The sequence below is a fragment of the Panthera tigris genome, chromosome D1 (genome assembly GCF_018350195.1).
Source record: "Panthera tigris isolate Pti1 chromosome D1, P.tigris_Pti1_mat1.1, whole genome shotgun sequence".
Taxonomy (NCBI): domain Eukaryota; kingdom Metazoa; phylum Chordata; class Mammalia; order Carnivora; family Felidae; genus Panthera; species Panthera tigris.
The window spans coordinates 59,332,616-59,352,500 of record NC_056669.1 but is presented as its reverse complement, the minus strand read 5'-3'; the positions used below and the strand labels follow the sequence as shown (position 1 = coordinate 59,352,500).

At 36.1% G+C, this 19,885-nt stretch overlaps 1 protein-coding gene across 7 annotated transcripts in view; it reads left to right on the top strand.

Moving 5' to 3' along the window:
• NUP98 (nucleoporin 98 and 96 precursor) overlaps positions 1 to 19,885 on the top strand; it is a 114,381-nt gene that overhangs the window by 59,544 nt on the left and 34,952 nt on the right. For all 7 annotated transcript variants that reach the window (XM_042958461.1, XM_042958462.1, XM_042958464.1 and 4 more), the window contains 6 exons: positions 1,751 to 1,867; positions 3,107 to 3,405; positions 6,547 to 6,660; positions 7,483 to 7,621; positions 13,932 to 14,109; positions 14,988 to 15,152. In XM_042958461.1, coding sequence (XP_042814395.1) covers positions 1,751 to 1,867; positions 3,107 to 3,405; positions 6,547 to 6,660; positions 7,483 to 7,621; positions 13,932 to 14,109; positions 14,988 to 15,152 — 1,012 coding nt within the window. The remainder of the gene's footprint in view (positions 1 to 1,750; positions 1,868 to 3,106; positions 3,406 to 6,546; positions 6,661 to 7,482; positions 7,622 to 13,931; positions 14,110 to 14,987; positions 15,153 to 19,885) is intronic.

Genomic DNA, 19,885 nt, shown 5'->3' with positions numbered 1-19,885 from the left:
TTTTATGTCTGTCATTTTCACAACTGCTTAAGGCAATAATTAGAGTTAAAAGATAATGATACTGACTTACAGAGAATTTTTGCTTTTTTATGACAAGTGCTTATTGAGATGAGTCAGAACTGAACTTGTGATTTATACTTTTTACTTTTAGTTCTCTCTTAACTCCAGAGGTAAAGACTTTCCAGGTCCCAACACAGAATAAGTGGCATTCACTAGTGCCCCTAACCTCCTGGTGGCTCCAGACTCCAGTCTCTATCTCTCTAGTCCCTCAAAACTGTCAGGCACACCATCAACCTCTTAACCTTCCCCTTGGAATCAGAGAAGTCCCAAGGAGGGGCTCCTGGCTGGCTCAGTTGGAAGAGCATGTAACTCTTAATCTCAGGGTTGTGAGTTTGAGCCCCATGTGGGGTGTAGAAATCGCTTAAAATCAAAAAGCAAAATTTTAGAGAAGAAAAGTCTCCAGGAGAAAAGCAATCGTAAATAACAGACACCGTTATAATAACACCTCTCTGTGCCAGTGTCCCTCCAGGTGCTGGTTCAGTCCTTTTTTACTATCTTGTTAGCTTTCCATGCCTGTAAAGAGCTCTAGCTTTTCTGATTGTCTCTCTAGGAGGATTGGTTTGTGTTACCCATTAATAGGAAGGCAAGTTTTAACTTTCATGGAAATAACAATTCTTTATTGTCAAGTGCCTATTTCATTGGCTTATTTAATACATATTTAATGACACCATTATAATAAGGACTATAGCATACACGCATTTAGAACAAATGCTGCTGACAGTTGTTACCATATAACTCAGTTGTTGAGATTAGAAATAAAGAGATGAGTGCTATTTATATACTGCTTGCAACTTGTATTTTTATTTTTATTTTTTTCAGTTTATTTATTTGGGAGAGAGAGTGGAAGAGGGCCAGAGAGAGAAGGAGAGAGTGAGTCCCAAGAAGGCTCCACACTGTCAGCACAGAGCCTGACGTGGGGCTGGAACTCACGAACTGTGAGATCATGACCTGAGCTGAAATCAAGAGTCTAGAGCTTAACCAACTGAACCACCAGGCGCCCCTGCAGTTTGTTATTTTTAAGAGGGAGTGTAGCATATTAGTTAATCCAGTGAGTTTTTAAGTGAAGATTGATTAATATCTCTTCATATGGTTCTTTGTTTGAAGCTTATATACCACAGACGTTCTTGCCTTAAGTAAACCTTCTGTACGCAAATTTGAAATTTTGTGATTATTTGACTATCAGGGGTTTTTACTCCTATTTCTTGTCAACTTTAAAAGAAATCTTATTTAGTCAGCAAATACCTCCTTTCTGTTTCTTCAAGACAGCATGCCAAGTTCTATGAAGAGACAGTCATAAATCCTGACTGTCAAAAAAGGAAGAAAATGTTTAAAGAGAAGACATATAGAGAATTACTCAAAACATGAGACATACTATGATGGGTTATCTAAGTGTCTGGATAAAGTGTTCAGGATTCAGTGAAGGATGACTGTTTTCAAAGGGGATTCCCCACTTTGTTTTGAATGTGCTTAGCATATTCTTCCAAACAGCAGAGTATAATATATTTGAGACCTTAAGTCCTGGTTATATATTAAAGACTGTGAATTGAACCTCTTTGGCCATTGTTATTTATGTAAGAGCTGAATGAGGGTGCTCTTTTTGACTCTGGTTTTTAAGGTAATGCCAGTGATGTGATTATGTGCACCTGAGTTCTTTTTTTTTTTTTTTTTTTTTTTTGGTCTCTGTTTATAGGAAGAGCATCAAGAAGTTGGTTTTGAAAAACCTTAACAACAGCAATCTCTTTTCTCCTGTTAATCGTGACTCCGAAGATCTCGCTTCACCATCTGATTATCCAGAAAATGGGGAGAGGTAAACCAGATTTTGTTTTGGGTTGTTCCTGGAAGAGAGCCCTGTTCTCATTCTGAAGAGATTCTAAGCTTGGAATTTACTCATTCTATGAAAATGTATGAAGTTTGGTGAATGTTGCATGGTATTACAGCATATGAGCATCTAGAAATTAAGTCCTGTTCTTGTTTTTTGAGTACTTTAGACCTTAAAATTATTGGAGTTCTTCTGATTCAGTTTTGCATAACTATTTTGGTATCCGTGCATGTCATTTTGAACCAGGGTTCTCACACATTTGACACCCTTCACCACCTTTAAAATGAGCGATATCTTGTTTGTGATCATTATCAAAGTGATACATGGTCACTGTAACCAAACCAAAAAAATAAGTAATAAGTATACAAGTGTATAAAGGAGGAAGTGGAAATAGTCACCCTTACAACCCTTAATAGTTTGATGTCTTTTCTTAAAATTTTGAAATTTGTTTATATAGATATTGTAGAGATAGGCATGAATGATGCAATGTTTTATAGCTTGCTTATTTTTATTTATTTTATTATAAATACCTTTCTATATCAATATGAATATACATATGCCTCTTTTTTAATTACTTGGTAGCCATTATTGTGAATATATGATAATTAGTTCCCCATTAGAAGACATTTAGATTATTTTGATATTCCTATATTCAGAGTAATGCCTCAGTGAAAAATTCTATTTATATCTTTGCACTCCTGTTTTTGTTTTTTGTTTTTGTCTCTCAGGATAAAATTCTAGTTTGATTTTTCATGAATGAAGCATTTTCTAATACCTTGCTGATAATAATATTGAAAACCTAAAATTTTTCAATTTTTTTAGTTTGAAATTCACCACTCTTATTTGACCTTACATAGTAGAGTGCCTTTTTTTTTTTTTTAACTAAAAATTGGGAAAATTGGGATGCTCAGATTCACTCATTCACGAAAATATAGGAGTTAAAGGCATGGAATCTACAGCCAGTTTTCCTGGGTTAAAATCCCAACTCTAGCACTTAGAACTTTTTTAATTTGGGCAAGTTACTTTCTTATTCTCTGTCAGTTTTCTTTCCTGTAAAAGAGAATGATAGGAACCTATCACAGAGGGTTACCACAAGTATTAAACAAAATTTTAATATATGGAATTACCTAGAATAGTCCCGGGCACTTATTAGTAAAAGCTCAGTGAAGGTTGGCTATTACCATTGTTACAAAGAGCTAAGATATTATTTGTTTTCTACCTTTTCAGGTTCAGTTTCCTGAGCAAACCTGTTGATGAGAACCATCAGCAGGATGGAGATGATGATTCTCTTGTGTCACGTTTTTATACTAACCCTATTGCCAAACCCATTCCTCAAACCCCAGAGAGTGCTGGAAATAAACACAACAGCAGTAGCAGTGTGGATGATACCATTGTTGCACTAAACATGCGTGCTGCCTTGCGAAATGGGCTGGAAGGAAGCAGTGAAGAGACCTCTTTTCATGAGGAGTCACTGCAGGATGACAGAGAAGAAATAGAAAATAATGCTTACCATATGCATCCAGCAGGTCAGATTTAGATTGGTACATGAGTAATCTTTTACTAGTCATTTAAGACCTCTTACTTGTCACAGATTTTCAACTTAGTGGAAGTCAGGTATCTGAACTTTTTAATGTTTTTATTGCATTTTCTAGAAGTTAACATTTTAAACCCTTTTCACATACTCTTTGGTTGATTTTTTATTTTTTTTAATGTTTATTTATTTTGAAAGAGAAAGTGCACTCACATGAGCAGGGGAGGAGCAGAGGGAGAGGGAGAGAATCCCAGGCAGGCTTCAGATTCAATGTGGAGCCTGACACGGGTCTTGATCTCAGGACTGTGAGATCATGACCTGAGCCGAAATTGAAAGTCGGACACTTAACTGACTGAGCCACCCAGGTGCCCCTGCTTTGGTTGATTCTTAATTCACATACTTTCTGTATTTTTGGAGTAAATTCATGTCATTAATTATCCTGGCATAAAGATCCCAAATTTTATAGCCACAGAAACTATCCTACTTTTTCTAGCTTTATAAACTCAGATTGCTTACTAGTTTTTTAATTAAAATAATAGTGATAATTATTATCATATAAGGGTTTGAGATATGAATTAACATAGTATATAAACCATAATGACTGAAATGTGTAGGGATTCAAATGGTATACGTTGTTATGTTTATTTATTATCACCTCAGTTCTGTGCTTTTCTTTCGTTCCCCCCAGCAATGAACTGATTAGTTTTTCCCAACTGATCTATGAAACAAATAATGTAAACTACAAGATTATAGGGTCTTGATTGTTTACTTAAAACTTGCCTTTTTTTCTTTGTTGACCTAATATCTCATTTGTTGTTGTTGTTGTTTTAATTTTTTTTTTAATTTTTTTTTTTTAATGTTTATTTATTTTTGAGACAATGCAAGAGACAGAGTGCAAGCAGTGGAGGGGCAGACGGAGGGAGACACAGAATCTGAAGCGGGCTCCAGGCTCTGAGCAGTTAGCCCAGAGCCGACACAGGGCTCAAACTCATGAACCGTGAGATCATGACCTGAGCCGAAGTCTGACACTTAACTGACTGAGCCACTCAGGCGCCCCTGTTGTTGTTTTTTTTTTTAATGTTTATTTATTTTTGAGAGAGAGTGTGGGCAGGGGAGGGGCAGAGAGAGAGGGAAAGGGAGAATCCCAAGCAGACTTCATGCTGTCAGCACAGAGCTTGACACGGGGCTCAAACCTACAAACACAAGATCATGACCTGAGCCAAAATTGAGAGATGCTTAACTGACTGAGTCACACAGGCACCCCTCATTTGGGTTTTGATTAATGTAATCACATTCCTTTTTTTTTTTTTTTAACAGATACAATTTATATATAGTGAAGTGCACAGATATTAAGTGTTTATTTCAATCAATTTTGACATATATATACTGAATATATATAATGGAAACTGGAAAGTTTTTATGTCCCCATCCCCAGAAGTTGACCACAGTCTGGTTTCTGTCACATAGATTAGTTTTGCCTATTCTTGGACTTTATATAAATGGAATAATACTATATATATTCTTTTTGACTCTATAATTTTTATCAGATTTAATCCACAATATGTCAACAGTTCATTCTTTTTTTATTGTTGAGTAGTAATCCATTACTATAAATATGCCACATTTGGTTTATCCATTCTCTGTTAGTGAACATTTGAGTTGTTTTATAGTTCATCTTGCAGTGTCTGTAACATTTTTCTGTATCTAATCATCTTACTGCCTTCACATATATTTTCTGGTCACTTGGTGCCCTGTGAAAACAACTTTATATTTTATTTGTGTGTGTATCTACATGAATTCATTATGATACTACATCGGTTTTTCAAATACCCAGTCTAGATTTTTTTTTTTTTTAATTGCTCTTTGTTTTCTCATTGACCTTGTTTGTCACCTCTCATTTTAAAGTTCCATCCCCAGGGACACTATAACAACTCTCTAAACATTGCCAGTAGAGAAACACATTGAGTATACAAGTGGGCATTGCAGGAGGATGAAGTTTGATTTGATATTAGCCTTAAATTCTCTCACAAAGCAAGTTAGCCTAATTTGTACCTATAAATGGGACAAGGGGTGATTACAACAAGCATACCAGTGTTCTGTTTTCTTCAGAAATCTACTTAGTTAATACTTTTAAAAATAACACTAATTTAGACCTTTTTTTGTTTTTATTTTTAAATAACACTAGATGTTTAAGTTTCCATTTATCCTTGGGACTTTCTTATGTAGGATTTTTCTTTTTCTTTTCTTTTTTTTCTTTTCTTTTTTAATTTATTTGGAGAGAGAGACAGAGCAGGGGAGGGGCGGAGAGAGAGAATCCTAAGCAGGCTCTGCACTGCCAGCATGGAGCCCAGCACTGCTAACATGGAGCCCAGTACAGGGCTCGAGCCCATAAACTGTGCGATCATGACCTGAGTCTAAACTAAGAGTCAGACACTTAACTGACTAAGCCACCCATGTACCCCTCGTGTCGGATTTTTCATCTTGATTTTAGCTCTTTACTTAGGGATGTAAATTTGAAAGATAGAAGGGGTTTATGGAAGACAGGCTGTAAAATAACACGTATTGACTTTGGAGTTATAGCTCTGCCTATACCACCGAATTACTTTGTAATCAAGGCAGGTTCTTTACACATTGGGTTTTGGAATTTTCATCTGTAGAATAAAAGTATCTTAAGTAACCCTTTCTCAGAACTCATTTTATGGATTATGTTTCATAGTATAGTATGTTAATGGAGGCCGTATGAAAAGAAGTTTCTCTGGTTAATTAGCGTGAGAAACACTGGATTAAGTGAAGTTAAATAGACTTAATTATTTGACAAGTTCTCAGAGCCTGTAACATACTATCATGTGCATGTTTCCCAAACTTATTTGACCAGGAATCTTTAAACAAAACAAAACAAAAAAAAAAACACACGGTTTCTCTTAGGCATATAGTGTTCCTTAGAAAACCAGTTTGGAAAAATGCTTTATTCCTATATGTTTTCTCTTTATTTAATAATTTATTTAGTTACTGATTGTTTCAGATTATATTAGCTTTTAGATTATTATTTTTCAAAAAGGAAAAAGTGAAATATGAAAATTCCTCTACCTAAGGACAATTACGATTAATACTATATTTGCTGTTTCTTTTGTCATAGGCATTGTTCTCACTAAGGTTGGTTACTACACTATTCCATCTATGGATGACCTTGCCAAAATTACCAATGAAAAAGGAGAATGCATTGTCTCTGACTTCACTATTGGTCGTAAAGGTGAGTGTGAACGTAGAAGTTTGTAGTGTTTAAGCCAAAGATCTTCACCTTATTTTTGTAATTAAGTAAAAGAAGCTCTTGATAGCTGAATCCATTTCTTTTTTCCCCTATACTTGGACCCACCTTGACCTTCACGGTAGACACTTTGACAAGTAACAAAATAAGCTTATAATCGTGTAACATTCTTTGGTAACTGTTTGGCTCATTGGAGTTTTCTACAATTAAAGAAAGTAAGCAAGAAAATACTAAGAGAAAATTTAGTAATAAAAGATGGAGTAGTATTTAGGTTTAACTTCATACTAAGTTAATACAGATAACTTTTGGGGGGGGGGAAATCTCATCTTGCTATATTGTATTTTCAAAAGGGCTCTCAGGTACACTGAAAGCTAGGTACTAAGTAAAGGTTGTTTCAAATGTAGCAGTAGTACAGATACTTAGAAGAGATTTAAGAAGGCTGTTTTGAGGATAAGTGCTACAGAAATGTAGATGTTAAACTAGATAACTGTGTTTGATGTCACCCCCTAATACATACTATGGATGAAATAACACAATGAAAGTATTACCAGATGATTTAAAATGTTCATGTTTAGCGACATCTGGCTGGCTCAGTCGACAGAGCATGTGACTCTTGTTCTCTGGGTTGTGAGTTTGAGCCCCATGTTGAATGTAGAGATTATTTAAAATTGTTAAGAAAATTAAATAAAATCCTGATTAATGTTTAAAGCTGCTTGCTTCCTCTGATTATTTAGTCACTGGGAGTATAAAATAGATTATTTGCCTTCTATACAGGATGAGTTTTTAACTATTTCCTTTGACTTGTAGGTTATGGTTCAATCTATTTTGAAGGAGATGTGAATTTGACAAATCTAAATTTGGATGATATTGTGCATATTCGAAGGAAAGAAGTGATTGTCTACTTAGATGATAACCAAAAACCACCTGTGGGTGAAGGGCTAAATAGGTATGAATTTATTTATGTATTTAGAAAAATCTGCTTGGGGTGCGTAGGTGGCTCAGTCAGTTAAGCGTCTGACTTTGGCTCAGGTCATGATCTCACAGTTCGTGGGTTCAGGCCCTGTGTTGAGCTCTGTGCTGACAGCTCAGAGCCTGGAGCCTGCTTTGGATTCTGTGTGTGTCTCTCCCTCCTTCCTCCACTCGCATTCTCTTTCTCTCAAAATAAATAAACATTGAAAAAAAATTTTAAGGGAAAAAAAAGAAAAAATAATCCACTAAATCACATTTTTTTATATTATATACATTTTCCTGCAACTTGCTTTTTTGACCTACTGTACAGTCTAAGATGATTGTTTCTTGAATTTAAAAGTAAAAATGGTAAAGAAATGCTACACTAGGACTTTTTTTTGCCTCCTTTTCCCTAATATCATGAGGACCAACTGTTACTTTCCCAAAACACTTTTTAATAGTACTTTTTTTTCTTGTGTCTGCTATGATCATTTTTAACTCTCTTTATTGTAATTGGAGAAACTAGCTTCGGATACCTGTTCAGACACATGAAAGGGCCACAGGTAAAATAATTTATGTTCACAACCTACCAAGATTGAACTGTGAAGAAGTGGAAATTCAGAATAGCCCTATAAGTATAATAATTTTTAGATATTTCCTATTGTAGCAGTATTCTCATACAGGGAGTCATGACCCTGAAGCTTTTCTTTCCAGGAAGCAACTTTATTTGTGCCGGTACGGCTCAGTTGGGTTTGTACACGAAGAACTGAGCCCCAAACGCCGCCTGGTATAGTTTTTAATACGTTTTCTATTTCTTTGTCTCTCTTATATGGTAACAGACAAACATGCAGTCTGATTAAGTGGTCTCATGTTACAAGGTCATGAGGGATGTTGTCACATACACATATAGCCAGGTTGCCTTGAGGGTTTTTTTTTTTTTTTTCTCTCTCTCTCTCCTTAGGGGACCCTACCAACCATAATAAGGAAATTGAATCAGTAATCAAAAAATACAGCCCCCCCCCCATGCCCCCAAAAGCCTTCAACCACATGACTTCAGACTACAGATCAATATCCTTGATGAATACCGAAGTAAATATCTTCAACAAAATATACATTTGACCCTTGAACTGTGTGAGCCCACATACATGGGTTTTTTTAATAGTACAGTACTGTAACTGCATTTTCCTTACGATTTTCTTAACATTTTCTTTTTTCTAGTTTATTATAATACAGTATATAATCACATAACATACAAAATATGTGTTAGTCAGTGGTTTATGTTATCAGTAAGGCTTCTAGTCAACTAGGCTATTAGTAGTAAAGTTTTGTGGGAGTCAGATACACAGATTTTCAACTGCACAGGGGGTTGGTACCCAACCCCAGCATTGTTCTGTCACCAGTTGTATTAGCAAATGGATTTCAGTAGTACATCGGGAGGATTTTACACCATGACCAAGTAGGATTTATTCCTGAAACACAAGGAAGGTTCAACATAGAAAAATTGATCTTGTAATACATCATGTTTATAAAATGAATGAAGAAAATCACATGATAATCTCAACTGATGAGAAAAAGCATTTTGACAAAATACCCTTTTATGAGAAAGCCACGCAACAAACTAGAGATAGAGGAAAACTATCTCAGCTTAATGGAGGCCATATTTTCAACGTCCACAGAAAATATGCTCAGTGGTGGAAGAGTGAAAGCTTTTCCTTGCCACTTTTATTCAATATAACTGCCAGGGCAGTTATGCAAGGAACAGAAATACAAGGTATCATCCTGGGGGCCCTGGGTGGCTTAGTTAAGCATCCGACTCTTGATTACAGTTCGGGTTATGATCTCACAGTTGTGAGATTGAGCCCTGCGTTGGGCTCTGTGCAGGTCATGGAGCCTGCTTAAGAGATTCTCTGTGTCTCTGTCTGTCTGTCTGTCTGTCTCTCTCTCTCTCTCTCTGCACCTCCCCTGTGTGCTCCCACCATCTGTCTCAAAAGAAAAAAGGCATCACCCAGATTGGAAAGGAGGAAGTAAAATATCTCTGTTGAGAGATGACATGATCTTATGTGGGAAACCTAAAGATTCCATAAAAAACAGTTATAAATTCAGCAAGGTAGCAGGATACAAAATTAACTCACAAAAATCAGTTAAGTTTCTATATACTAATAATGAACAGTCCAAAAAGGAAAGCAGTTCCATCAAAAAGAATAAAATATTTAGGAATAAGATTAACCAGGGAAGCAAAAGCTGAAAGAAGACAAAGAAATGGTAATTATCTCATGTTCATGGATTGGAAGACTAAATTATTAAGATGTCTATACTACCCAAAGCAATCTACAGATATAATGTAATCCCTATGAAGATACTAGCAGCATTGTACCTCACATATGTAGTTATTTTTGACAAGACTGCCAAAACCATTCAGTAGGGGAAAGAACAATCTCTTTACCAAATGATTCTGGGAAACCTGTATGCAGAAGCATGAAGTTGTACTTTTATACTATATTAAAAAAAAAAAACAAAAACCTCAAAATGGACTAAAGCCTCAACATAAGACCTAAAACTTACAACACTCTTAGAGTAAAACATAGGGGAAGTTTTATGTGTGTGTGTGTGTGTGTGTGTGTGTGTGTGTGTGTGTGTATATTTTTTTTTTTTTTAAGTTTTTAGTTTACATACAGTGTATTAGTTTCAGGAGTACAGTATTCAACACTTCCATACATCACCCAGTGCTCATCACAAGTGCACTCCTTAATCCCCATTATCCATTTAACCCAACCCCCCCCCCCCCAACCCCTCTGGTAACCATCATTTTGTTCTCTATGGTCAAGAGTCTGTTTTTTGGTTTGCCTCTCACTTTTTTCCCTCCTTTGCTTATTTGTTTTTTGAATTCCAGATATGAGTGAAATCATACAGTATTTATCTTTCTCAGAGTAATTTTGTTTAACATAATACTCTCTAGCTCCGTCCATGTTGTTGCAAATGGCAACATTTCATTCTTTTTTAAGGCTGAATAATATTTAATGGGGTGTGTGGTGTGTGTATACTTCTTTATCCACTCATCAATTGATGGACACTTGAACTGTTTCCATAATTTGGCTATTATAATTATAATACTGTAAACATTGGGGTGCATGTATCCCTTTGAATTAGTATTTTTGTGTTCTTTGGGTAAACAGCTCATAGTTCAATTGCTGCATCACAGAGTAGTTCTGTTTTTTTTTTTAATGTTTGTTTATTTTTGAGAGAGAGAGAGAGCACGAGTGGGGGAGGGACAGAGAGAGAGGGAGACACAGAATCCAAAGCAGTCTCCAGGCTTCAAGCTGTCAGCACAGAGCCAGACATGGGGCTCGAACTCATGAACTGTGAGATCATGACCTGACCTGAAGTCAGACACTCAACCGACTGAGCCACCCAGGTGCCCCAGAGTAGTTCTATTTTTAACTTTTTGAGGAATCTCCATACTATTTCCCACAGTGGCTGCACCAGTTTGCATTCCCACCAACAGTGCAAACAGGTTCCTTTTTCTCCACATCCTCGCCAGTACCTGTTGTTGTTTCCTGTGTTGTTGATTTTAGCTATTCTGACAGGTATGAGTGATATCTCATTGTAGTTTTGATTTGCATTTCCCTGTTGATGAGTGATACTGAGCATCTTTTCATGTGTTTTGGCCATCTGTACGTCTTCTTTGGGAAAACTGTCTATTCATGTCTTCTGTCCATTTTTAATTGGATTATTCATTTTTTGGGTATTGAGTATTATAAGTTCTTTGTGTATTGTGGATACTAGCCCTTTATCAGATATGTCATTTGCAAACACCGTCTCCCATTTCTTAGGTTGCCTTTTGGTTTTGTTGATTGATTCCTTCATTGTGTAGAAGGTTGTTATTTTAGTATAGTCCCAATAGTTTATTTTTTATTTTGTTTCCCTTGCCTCTGGAGACATACCTAGAAAGAAGTTGCTGTGGCCAGTGTTAAAGAAGTTAACTGCCTGTGTTCTCTCCTAAGATTTTTATGGTTTCAGGTCTCACATTTAGGTCTTTAATCCATTTTGAATTTATTTTTGTGTATGGTGTAAGAAAGTGGTCCAGTTTTATTCTTTAGCATGTTACTGTCCAGTTTTCCCAACACCATTTTTTGAAGAGACGTTCTTTTTTTAAATGGTTGTTTATTTTTAAGAGAGAGGGAATGGGGGGAAGGGCAGAAAGAATGGGAGACGGAAAATCCCAAGCAGACTCCTTGTTCCCAGCACAGAGCCTGATGTGTGGTTCAAACTCATTAACCATGAGATCATGATCTGAGCTGATGGAAATCAAGAGTTGGGACAGTTAACCAACTGAGCCACCCAGGTGCCCCAAGGCCTTCTTTTTACCATGTCATTATATTTTGACAAGGATTTACTGAATACAACACTAAAAGCATAGGCAACAATAGTAAAAATGAACAAATTAGACTACATTAAAATATAAGAACCCTGTACATCTAAGAACACATGCAACAGAATGAAAAGCCAACCTGCAGAATGGGAGCAAATATTTACAAATCATATTTCTGGTAAGTGGTTAATATGAAGAACTATATCTCAACAACAACAAAAATACCACCAAAAAAAAAAAAAAAAAAACTGGACAAAGGACTTCAGTACACATGTCTCCAGAGATACAGATTGCCAGCAAACATATGAAAAGGTACTCAACATTGCTAATAATTAGAGAAATGCAAATCAAAACCACAGTGAGCCATCATACCATCAGGATCGTTACTAAGTTTAAAAAAGAAAAGTTTTGGCAAGAATATGGAGAAATTGGAACCTTTGTATATCTTGGTGGGAATGTAAAATCGTTCAGTTACTATGGAAAAGAGTATGGTGATTCCTCAGAAAATTAAAAATGACCCATCAGTTTCTAAAGAATTGGAAGCAATATACACATATATGTGTATGTATGTGTGTGTATGTATCTAGATATATACGTATATCTATATATGAGTATAGATATAGATATGTAGATGTGCATACAGATATAGATACATAGATGTATATATAGATATATATCCTGGGTATATATCCAGATGGATTGGCAGCAGGATCTCACAACCATGAGTGATTACACACCCATGTTCATAACAGTGTTCATAATAGCAAAGAAGTAGAAGCAACCCAAATATTCATTGACAGATGAATGGATAAACAAAATCTTTTTACACACAATGGAATATTATATAGCCTTAAAAAGGAAGGAAGTTCTGACATATGCTAAAGCACGGATGAACCTTGAGGACATAAATAAACTGGTCATAAAACATCGAATACTGTATGATTCCACTTATTTAAGGCCATCTAAAGAGACAGATTCATAGAAACAAACAATAGAATAGTGGTTGCCAGTGGGTAGAGGTAGGGGAGTTGTTTTCTAAGGATAGAGTTTTACTTAGGAAAGGTAAGTTTTGGAAATTGGTTGCACAACAGTGTGGACATACTTAACACTACTGAATGGTATAAAAAGGAAAGGGTTAAGGTGGTAAATTTCTTTTTAAGATGTAAATTTTGTGTTATATCTTTTATCACACTAAAAAGAATAATGTTTTAAAAAGTCACCTATTAAATAATGTGATTTAATTGTGTTCTATCTGGGGGCACTTGGCTGACTTAGTTGGTGGAACCATGTGACTCTTGATCTCGGGGTTGTAGGTTCAAGCCCCCACATTGGGCATAGAGATTACTTAATAAAAGTTTTTTTTCTTTAAGTCATCTATTATTATGTACTAATGACTGTACTAGGTGTAAGTCATACAGAATGAATAGAACACAGTCCTTGATCTCACATGTTGATATTAGAAGGTGTACCTTACTGCAGTTACAGTCATCTTCCCACTCAATATTTAATGGTTAATATTATGGTATTCCTGATAGCTCATTCTGGAAACATTTGTTAGTGGTAGTTGCTGCTATTATTAATGTTGTTAAGTACAACACCACTTTAAGACCTTCACCAAGAGTTAAGTCCTAGATCCGGACTTTTAGCACTGAATTTGATCAAGGATGCGTAGCTTAAGTGTCAAAATTTTATTGGAAATAATTGACGTGTCGTGGTAGTTTAAAGTAAATGGAGTTTGACTCTTCAACCAGATATTGAGTTAGGTGATGTGGGGGTGATTCCTTGCTTTTAAGCTTATCTACCCTAAGAGGCAGGACACAAGTTTATGTAACACCTGCAGAGTAATTCCAAAGTAACACAGGTACCTTTATATAGATGTTACTTGGCTTTCTGGTCTTAAGTATGGAACATTTACACTTCACTTGGTTGTACATTACAGGAAGGCCGAAGTTACACTGGATGGAGTTTGGCCAACAGATAAAACATCTCGCTGTTTAATAAAGAGCCCAGATCGACTTGCTGATATGAACTATGAGGGCAGATTGGAAGCAGTTTCAAGGAAACAGGGAGCTCAATTCAAAGAGTACCGTCCTGAAACAGGTTCTTGGGTGTTTAAGGTACATAGTCAACTTAACCTAGTTCTTGTAAACTGTAGTTACACTGACAAAATGTGTTAGAAGAGTCTCTCTTAAATTCTTTTCATTTTTACAAATTAGGAAACAGATCTATAGAGGTACATTATGATTTGCTCCAAATTACATATGTTAGTTAAACACCAGAACAATAAGGAGCTATTAAAAACTTTTATGCTGATGATTCACATCTTCTACCCCATCCTGTGAGCATGTAGATACACTTCTAAGGAGTGGTTTTTCTAATGTGTGACATCCTTAGAGACATGAGGCAGAATTTTTGTCTCTTGATACCAACTCTTCCTAAATTGTCATTCATTTAAAGATTTTTGGGGATGAAGACATTGACTTCCTCCCTTCCTTGATAGTTTAACCCAGTGGTTTATTTTCTTCTAGGCCAGTTGGATTATTTAACTAGTTGAATGTCCTTGTGTAGGTAGTGAACAACTAGGCAGCATATAGAAATGAAAACAGTAGCAGTGTTTCTGGATTCGGTTTCCTGTATTAATAATTTAGTAATTGTATATGAGCAACAAGTACATGTACTAATCATCTAAATCTAGGGACAGCAGTAAAGTATGATAGATGACATTGTGCCTTAAATATTATGATCTCTCTCTCTCTTTTTTTTTTTTAAAGCTAATTCTGCAAGATTGTAAGGACAAGTATTGTGGAAGCTCTTAGGAATATAAGTGTTAAAATTGATTTTGTTGATTCTGAGGTGCTTGGCTGGCTCAGTCAGTGGAGCATGTGGCTCTTGATCTTGGGGTTGTAAGTTTGAGCCCCACACTGGGTGTAGAGATTTCTTAAAAATAAAATCTTTAAAACATTTTTTGATTTTGTTGGATTCTTCTCTTCCTTAGGTCTCCCATTTCTCTAAGTATGGCCTTCAGGATTCTGATGAAGAAGAGGAGGAACGGCCATCCAAAACTAGTACAAAGAAGTTGAAGACTGCCCCTTTGCCTCCTGCAGGCCAGGCCACCCCATTCCAGATGGCTCTTAATGGCAAGCCAGCACCTCCACCCCAGGTAGAGACAGGACAGTGAATTTGAATGGAATCCGTGATACAGAAGTTGAAAGCAAGTCATTCAGCTAGTACAAAGCTGTTTTATGACCCCTGGAACTTTGAAGAGTACAAATGTATTGGCAGTCACGTTGAGACAAGTACAAGGGAGGGCATGGTGTGGTCCTGACATCTTTTTTTAAATTGAGAGATTTAAGGAATTCTCATGCTGTTTGGATCATTCCTTCTACAGATTATCATTCTTAAACACCTCCCTCTCTTTCATTTGGACTTGCTGAATTCTCTGCTCAGTGATCAACTTAAGATAGCATTTTGCTTGTGTGGGTTGATACAAAGTAAATTCTACTTTTGTTGACTATCTGATGTGCAGTTTAATCTTGTTCTTTACCTCTGTGGTTTTTTAAAAGTTCAATTCGCTTTCTGCAAGGGTTTTTTAACTCCCATTTTTCTCAAGTTGTTTGCTTATACTTCAGGTAACCTCTTAATATTTGTATTTTAACAATACATAATCTTTCTGAATATAGATCAAGTTTTAGAATATAAATGAATTATTTGGCGTGGGGAGAGTAGGGGCTACATTGTTTATTGCAATTACTTGTATCATACTCCTTTTCAGTATTGTTAAGCCAGTATAAGCCTTTTGTCCATCTAGGGAAAGGTTTGTAATTTAAATATCAGGTAGTTTCTTTGCCAGCTCATGAAGAGTTTTACTTTCCTTTGGATGTCATTTATATTCAATCAAGTTACAAAAAATTTTTTTTCTTTGCTGCCATACTCCCTCAAAAAAGAGAACTTAATATAGAATTTCTTTGTAAAGCATCCTCTACCTCTCAGCTGCTAAAAGCAGGGCCTTTGGAATTTTTTGTGCTACAATTCTTATGGCTGCTGAAATGTGCGATTTTTATGATTTATTAAATAATTTCTTGGGAGGCATTTTCTGGAGATTGTTGTGTATGTATGTTCATATTTGCGCGTACAAGGTGAGGGGGAGGGTATGATAAAAGTGGGAAATGGGAAATATATTGACTTTTATATTTATAATCTTTGTAGCATAAAACCCCTAAGAATTCTCTTCTGAACTAAAGAAATGCTGTAAATGGACTTGGTTTTCCAGTTTTCCATGTTCATTTTTTCTGAATCATATGCTTTGTATAATCTCTTTCATTCCAAAGTGTTTTTTCATCTTACATTATATGTATTTCTAGAATAAGAGTCAGGTAGCCTTCTTTTCTGCTAATAAAAGTAATTGTCAAGATCCTAAAGATGCAGCTGAGAAAAAAAAAACTTCATCCGTGGATAGAGCAAATTTACGTAATGTGTCTTGACAACCAGTGATTTTTAGGCTGTTTAATTTCCAGAATACAAATAGTAAGAGAAAACTATACGTTTCTATGATGACACTTTCATAGGTGAGAATTTTTTAAGAAACTGAGTACCACATAATTTCACAAGAACCAGGTTGTAGGAAAAAGAGACTTCATAAGGATCAAAATGGGCAAAGAGAATACAGTGAATGGGATCTGTTTCAGATATCTCCTTTGATTGAAGAGAAGTGGGTGGTCTTTGGATGGCAAAAACAGAAATGGGAATAGTGGGTAGAGCTGTTTAGATATTAGGCTAACGTATTGGAACAGTAATGAAGGACTTCCTTCGTATTGCCCAGTGAGATAGGTAGGAAATGGTAGTGGTTGCATAGCTTTTAGTAATTCGCACCGAAGACCTACATCTTACTGGGCACGAAGAAAACACTTGAGCCATCTGGACGAACTGGGAACAGACTGCACTGTCTTTTCATCCTAGTGTCAAGATGATTCTCTACACACTGTCACCTGGCCCCTGGGCAGCTTGATTTCAGGGACATGGTGTTCCTCCACCTCCAGTCTGCCATAGCAGTTTTTTTTCCTCCTGTGTACAATCTCAGGTTCTCAGAATTGGGGGTTGGGGGTTTTTTAGGTATTAGGAAGATTTACATTTTTGTTTAATGGTCACTTTATCCCACTGCCTCGTGTATAATATCATTCGTGTCTTTGTAGTTTGTTCTTAAAGCTTTGATTTGCTTCTAAATAGGTAAATCAAAGCAACCAGAAAACATTAAGGTAACTAAATCTTCATGTAGTCTCTTCTGTGCCTTTGAAGTTACAGAAAGTGTTGGCATAAAAACCTTCATCACACAGATAAATTAGGGCAGTTGCAGAAACATTTGGTAGTTAGAACATTGTTTCCAAAATGCTGATCTGAGATTTAGTTTTCAGCTGACTGGATCACTCCTTTGGTGACCTTTGATTCCATAGATAGGCACGGGGCTCAGGCATATTTATATTTTAAATGCTTTCCCCCAGGTGATTGAAATATGCATTGAGGCTTCAGAACCATTTGTTTAAAGACCTCAGATAGCACTCAGGGAGAGAGATTTTACCTATAGCTTTTTACCTCCACCTCATACTGAACTGTAACTTGTGTTCAGTATCAACACTGAGTAGTTGACTTGCTCAGAAACTTAGCATTGTTCATTCAGTGAGTACCTTCAAATGAGTTAGGAATTTTTTTCAAGGGAAAAAGTGATTAGGATTTAGAAGAAAATTAACATTTCATCTTGTGTATACTTTTTAAAATTAGTCAATTTTATTTTGGGAGAGAGAGCACCCACGTGCCAAGTAGGGGAGAGGCAAAGGGAGAGGGATGGAGAGAATCTTAACCAGGCTCCACGCTCAGCACAGAGCCTGACGCAGGGCTTGATCTCACAACTGTGAGATCATGACCTGAGCTGAAATCAAGAGTCAGACGCTTAACCCACTAAACCACCCAGGTGCCCCTTTCTTGTGTATACTTTTTAAAAGTAAAGTGGCAGCTGTCTATATTTATCCACTAAGTAAATGTATATGTGATTATCCATTTTATATTTTTATGTAATAGATGATATATATATAAAATAATTGTATACCAGAAGTCTTTTTGCTTCAGATATTAATACTGTCATGTCTTATACTTAATTGTAATATCCCTGAATGTACGTGTAGAAACATACACACTTATTTTGGTGGGCCCTTGAAACCACGACATGGAATCTTTCCTGAGAACACAATAATGGTGACAAGGCTGATTTTCCAGCCAAATGAATATAAAACATTCTTTGCAGTTAGAAAACAAGTTATTCTGGGGGCGCCTGGGTGGCTCAGTTGGTTAAACATTTGACTTTGGCTCAGGTCATGATCTCACTGTTCATGGGTTTGAGCCCCATGTTGGGCTCTGTGCTGACAGTTCAGAGCCTGGAGCCTACTTCAGATTCTGTGTCTCCCATTCTCTCTGTCTCTCTCTCTCAAAAATAAATTAAAAACACATTAAAAAAAATAAAAGCTATTTTGGAAGCTGGCAATGGTAATAGGTATACTATATTAAACTATTTGGCGAGGACAGTATGAATTATTTAAATACCTGTTTGACCGTGGATTGGTTGTTTACCCTTTGTTGAATAAAAGGTGTCATGATTTACTTTACCTAACTTGAATTACTTTATCTACTGGATTAAGACATGTTTTATCTTTAGGGTATTGGCAGCTTTGTTTGTATGAGAAAGATTCTCTTGAGGTGGAAAGTGAAGGTTTCTAAAATCCCTGAAGGTTTCAGTGATGAAATCTCACCTTCCATGTATCTAAAAAGACAGTCATTTTACAGAAATTATCTGTGTACTTAGGATTTATAATGTACTGTGCTGGTATTTAGACATAAATAAGATCTACTTTCAAGAGATTACAGTATATGAAAGGAATATTCCATTTAGCTGCTTTTCCCAGTATTTGCCTTTCTTTTCCATAGATCTCACAAGGACTCCCTATTTTTTTTTAACTTCCTCAATTCCTTCTGAGCCATCTTTATTATTATTATTATTATTATTATTATTAGTCTACTTTTCTTTCCAGGACTGGTTTTGAAGAAGCACCTGATCTCCCAAGATCGATCAGAAAATAAGTACACAGGCATCTTTTGGGGGAGTTTACTGCAGTTGCTTAGATTCACTTTAACAACATTCACTAATGGTTCTAAGAGCTTCCCAGCTCCTCATAGTTTCTAGTAATTCACTTCTCCCTTACTTATTACACCATACCTCAGAGCTTTAAAGTCTGTGCATGAGAGTGGAGCAAATAAAACCTTGATCCTTACTTAGCATACTTCTGAAAAATATGCTGGGTCCCTTAGGTCTCCATTCGAGTTACTTGATGAAATACCTTCGTTTTGCCTTAAAGTGTTCTAAGTGAACATCTCTTGCTGCTGTTATTTCTTCGTTGAGTAGTGTAAGTTGAAACCATTCTCTCCTTTTTTCCTTTTCTCCCACCCATCCTCACTCATTGTTCTTTCATGGTTATTAACTGCCCTTTCTGCTGTATGCCAGGCACTACACTAGGCAGTAGATTTGACAAAATGATGAATGTTGAATTTAAAATGTGCTTGGTGATAGATACAGAAAACAGTAGGCCGTAATCTCTGTTTTCAAGCCTTGACAATATGGTGGGACAGACATCACATATGCAAGAATTTATAGTATATCATGATAGATCATAAAAAACAGGTTTAGACAGAATGTAATGGGAACCCAACAGTGGGAGGGTATTCTAACTGATAGGTTGACACACAAGATATGGAGTAGTTTAATAGCTTCCTAAAGTGAATTGGTTAAAAACTCTAATATACTAGGGAGCCTTTGGAGTTAGAGTGTTCCCATAATTCTTGTAAATGGGAGCA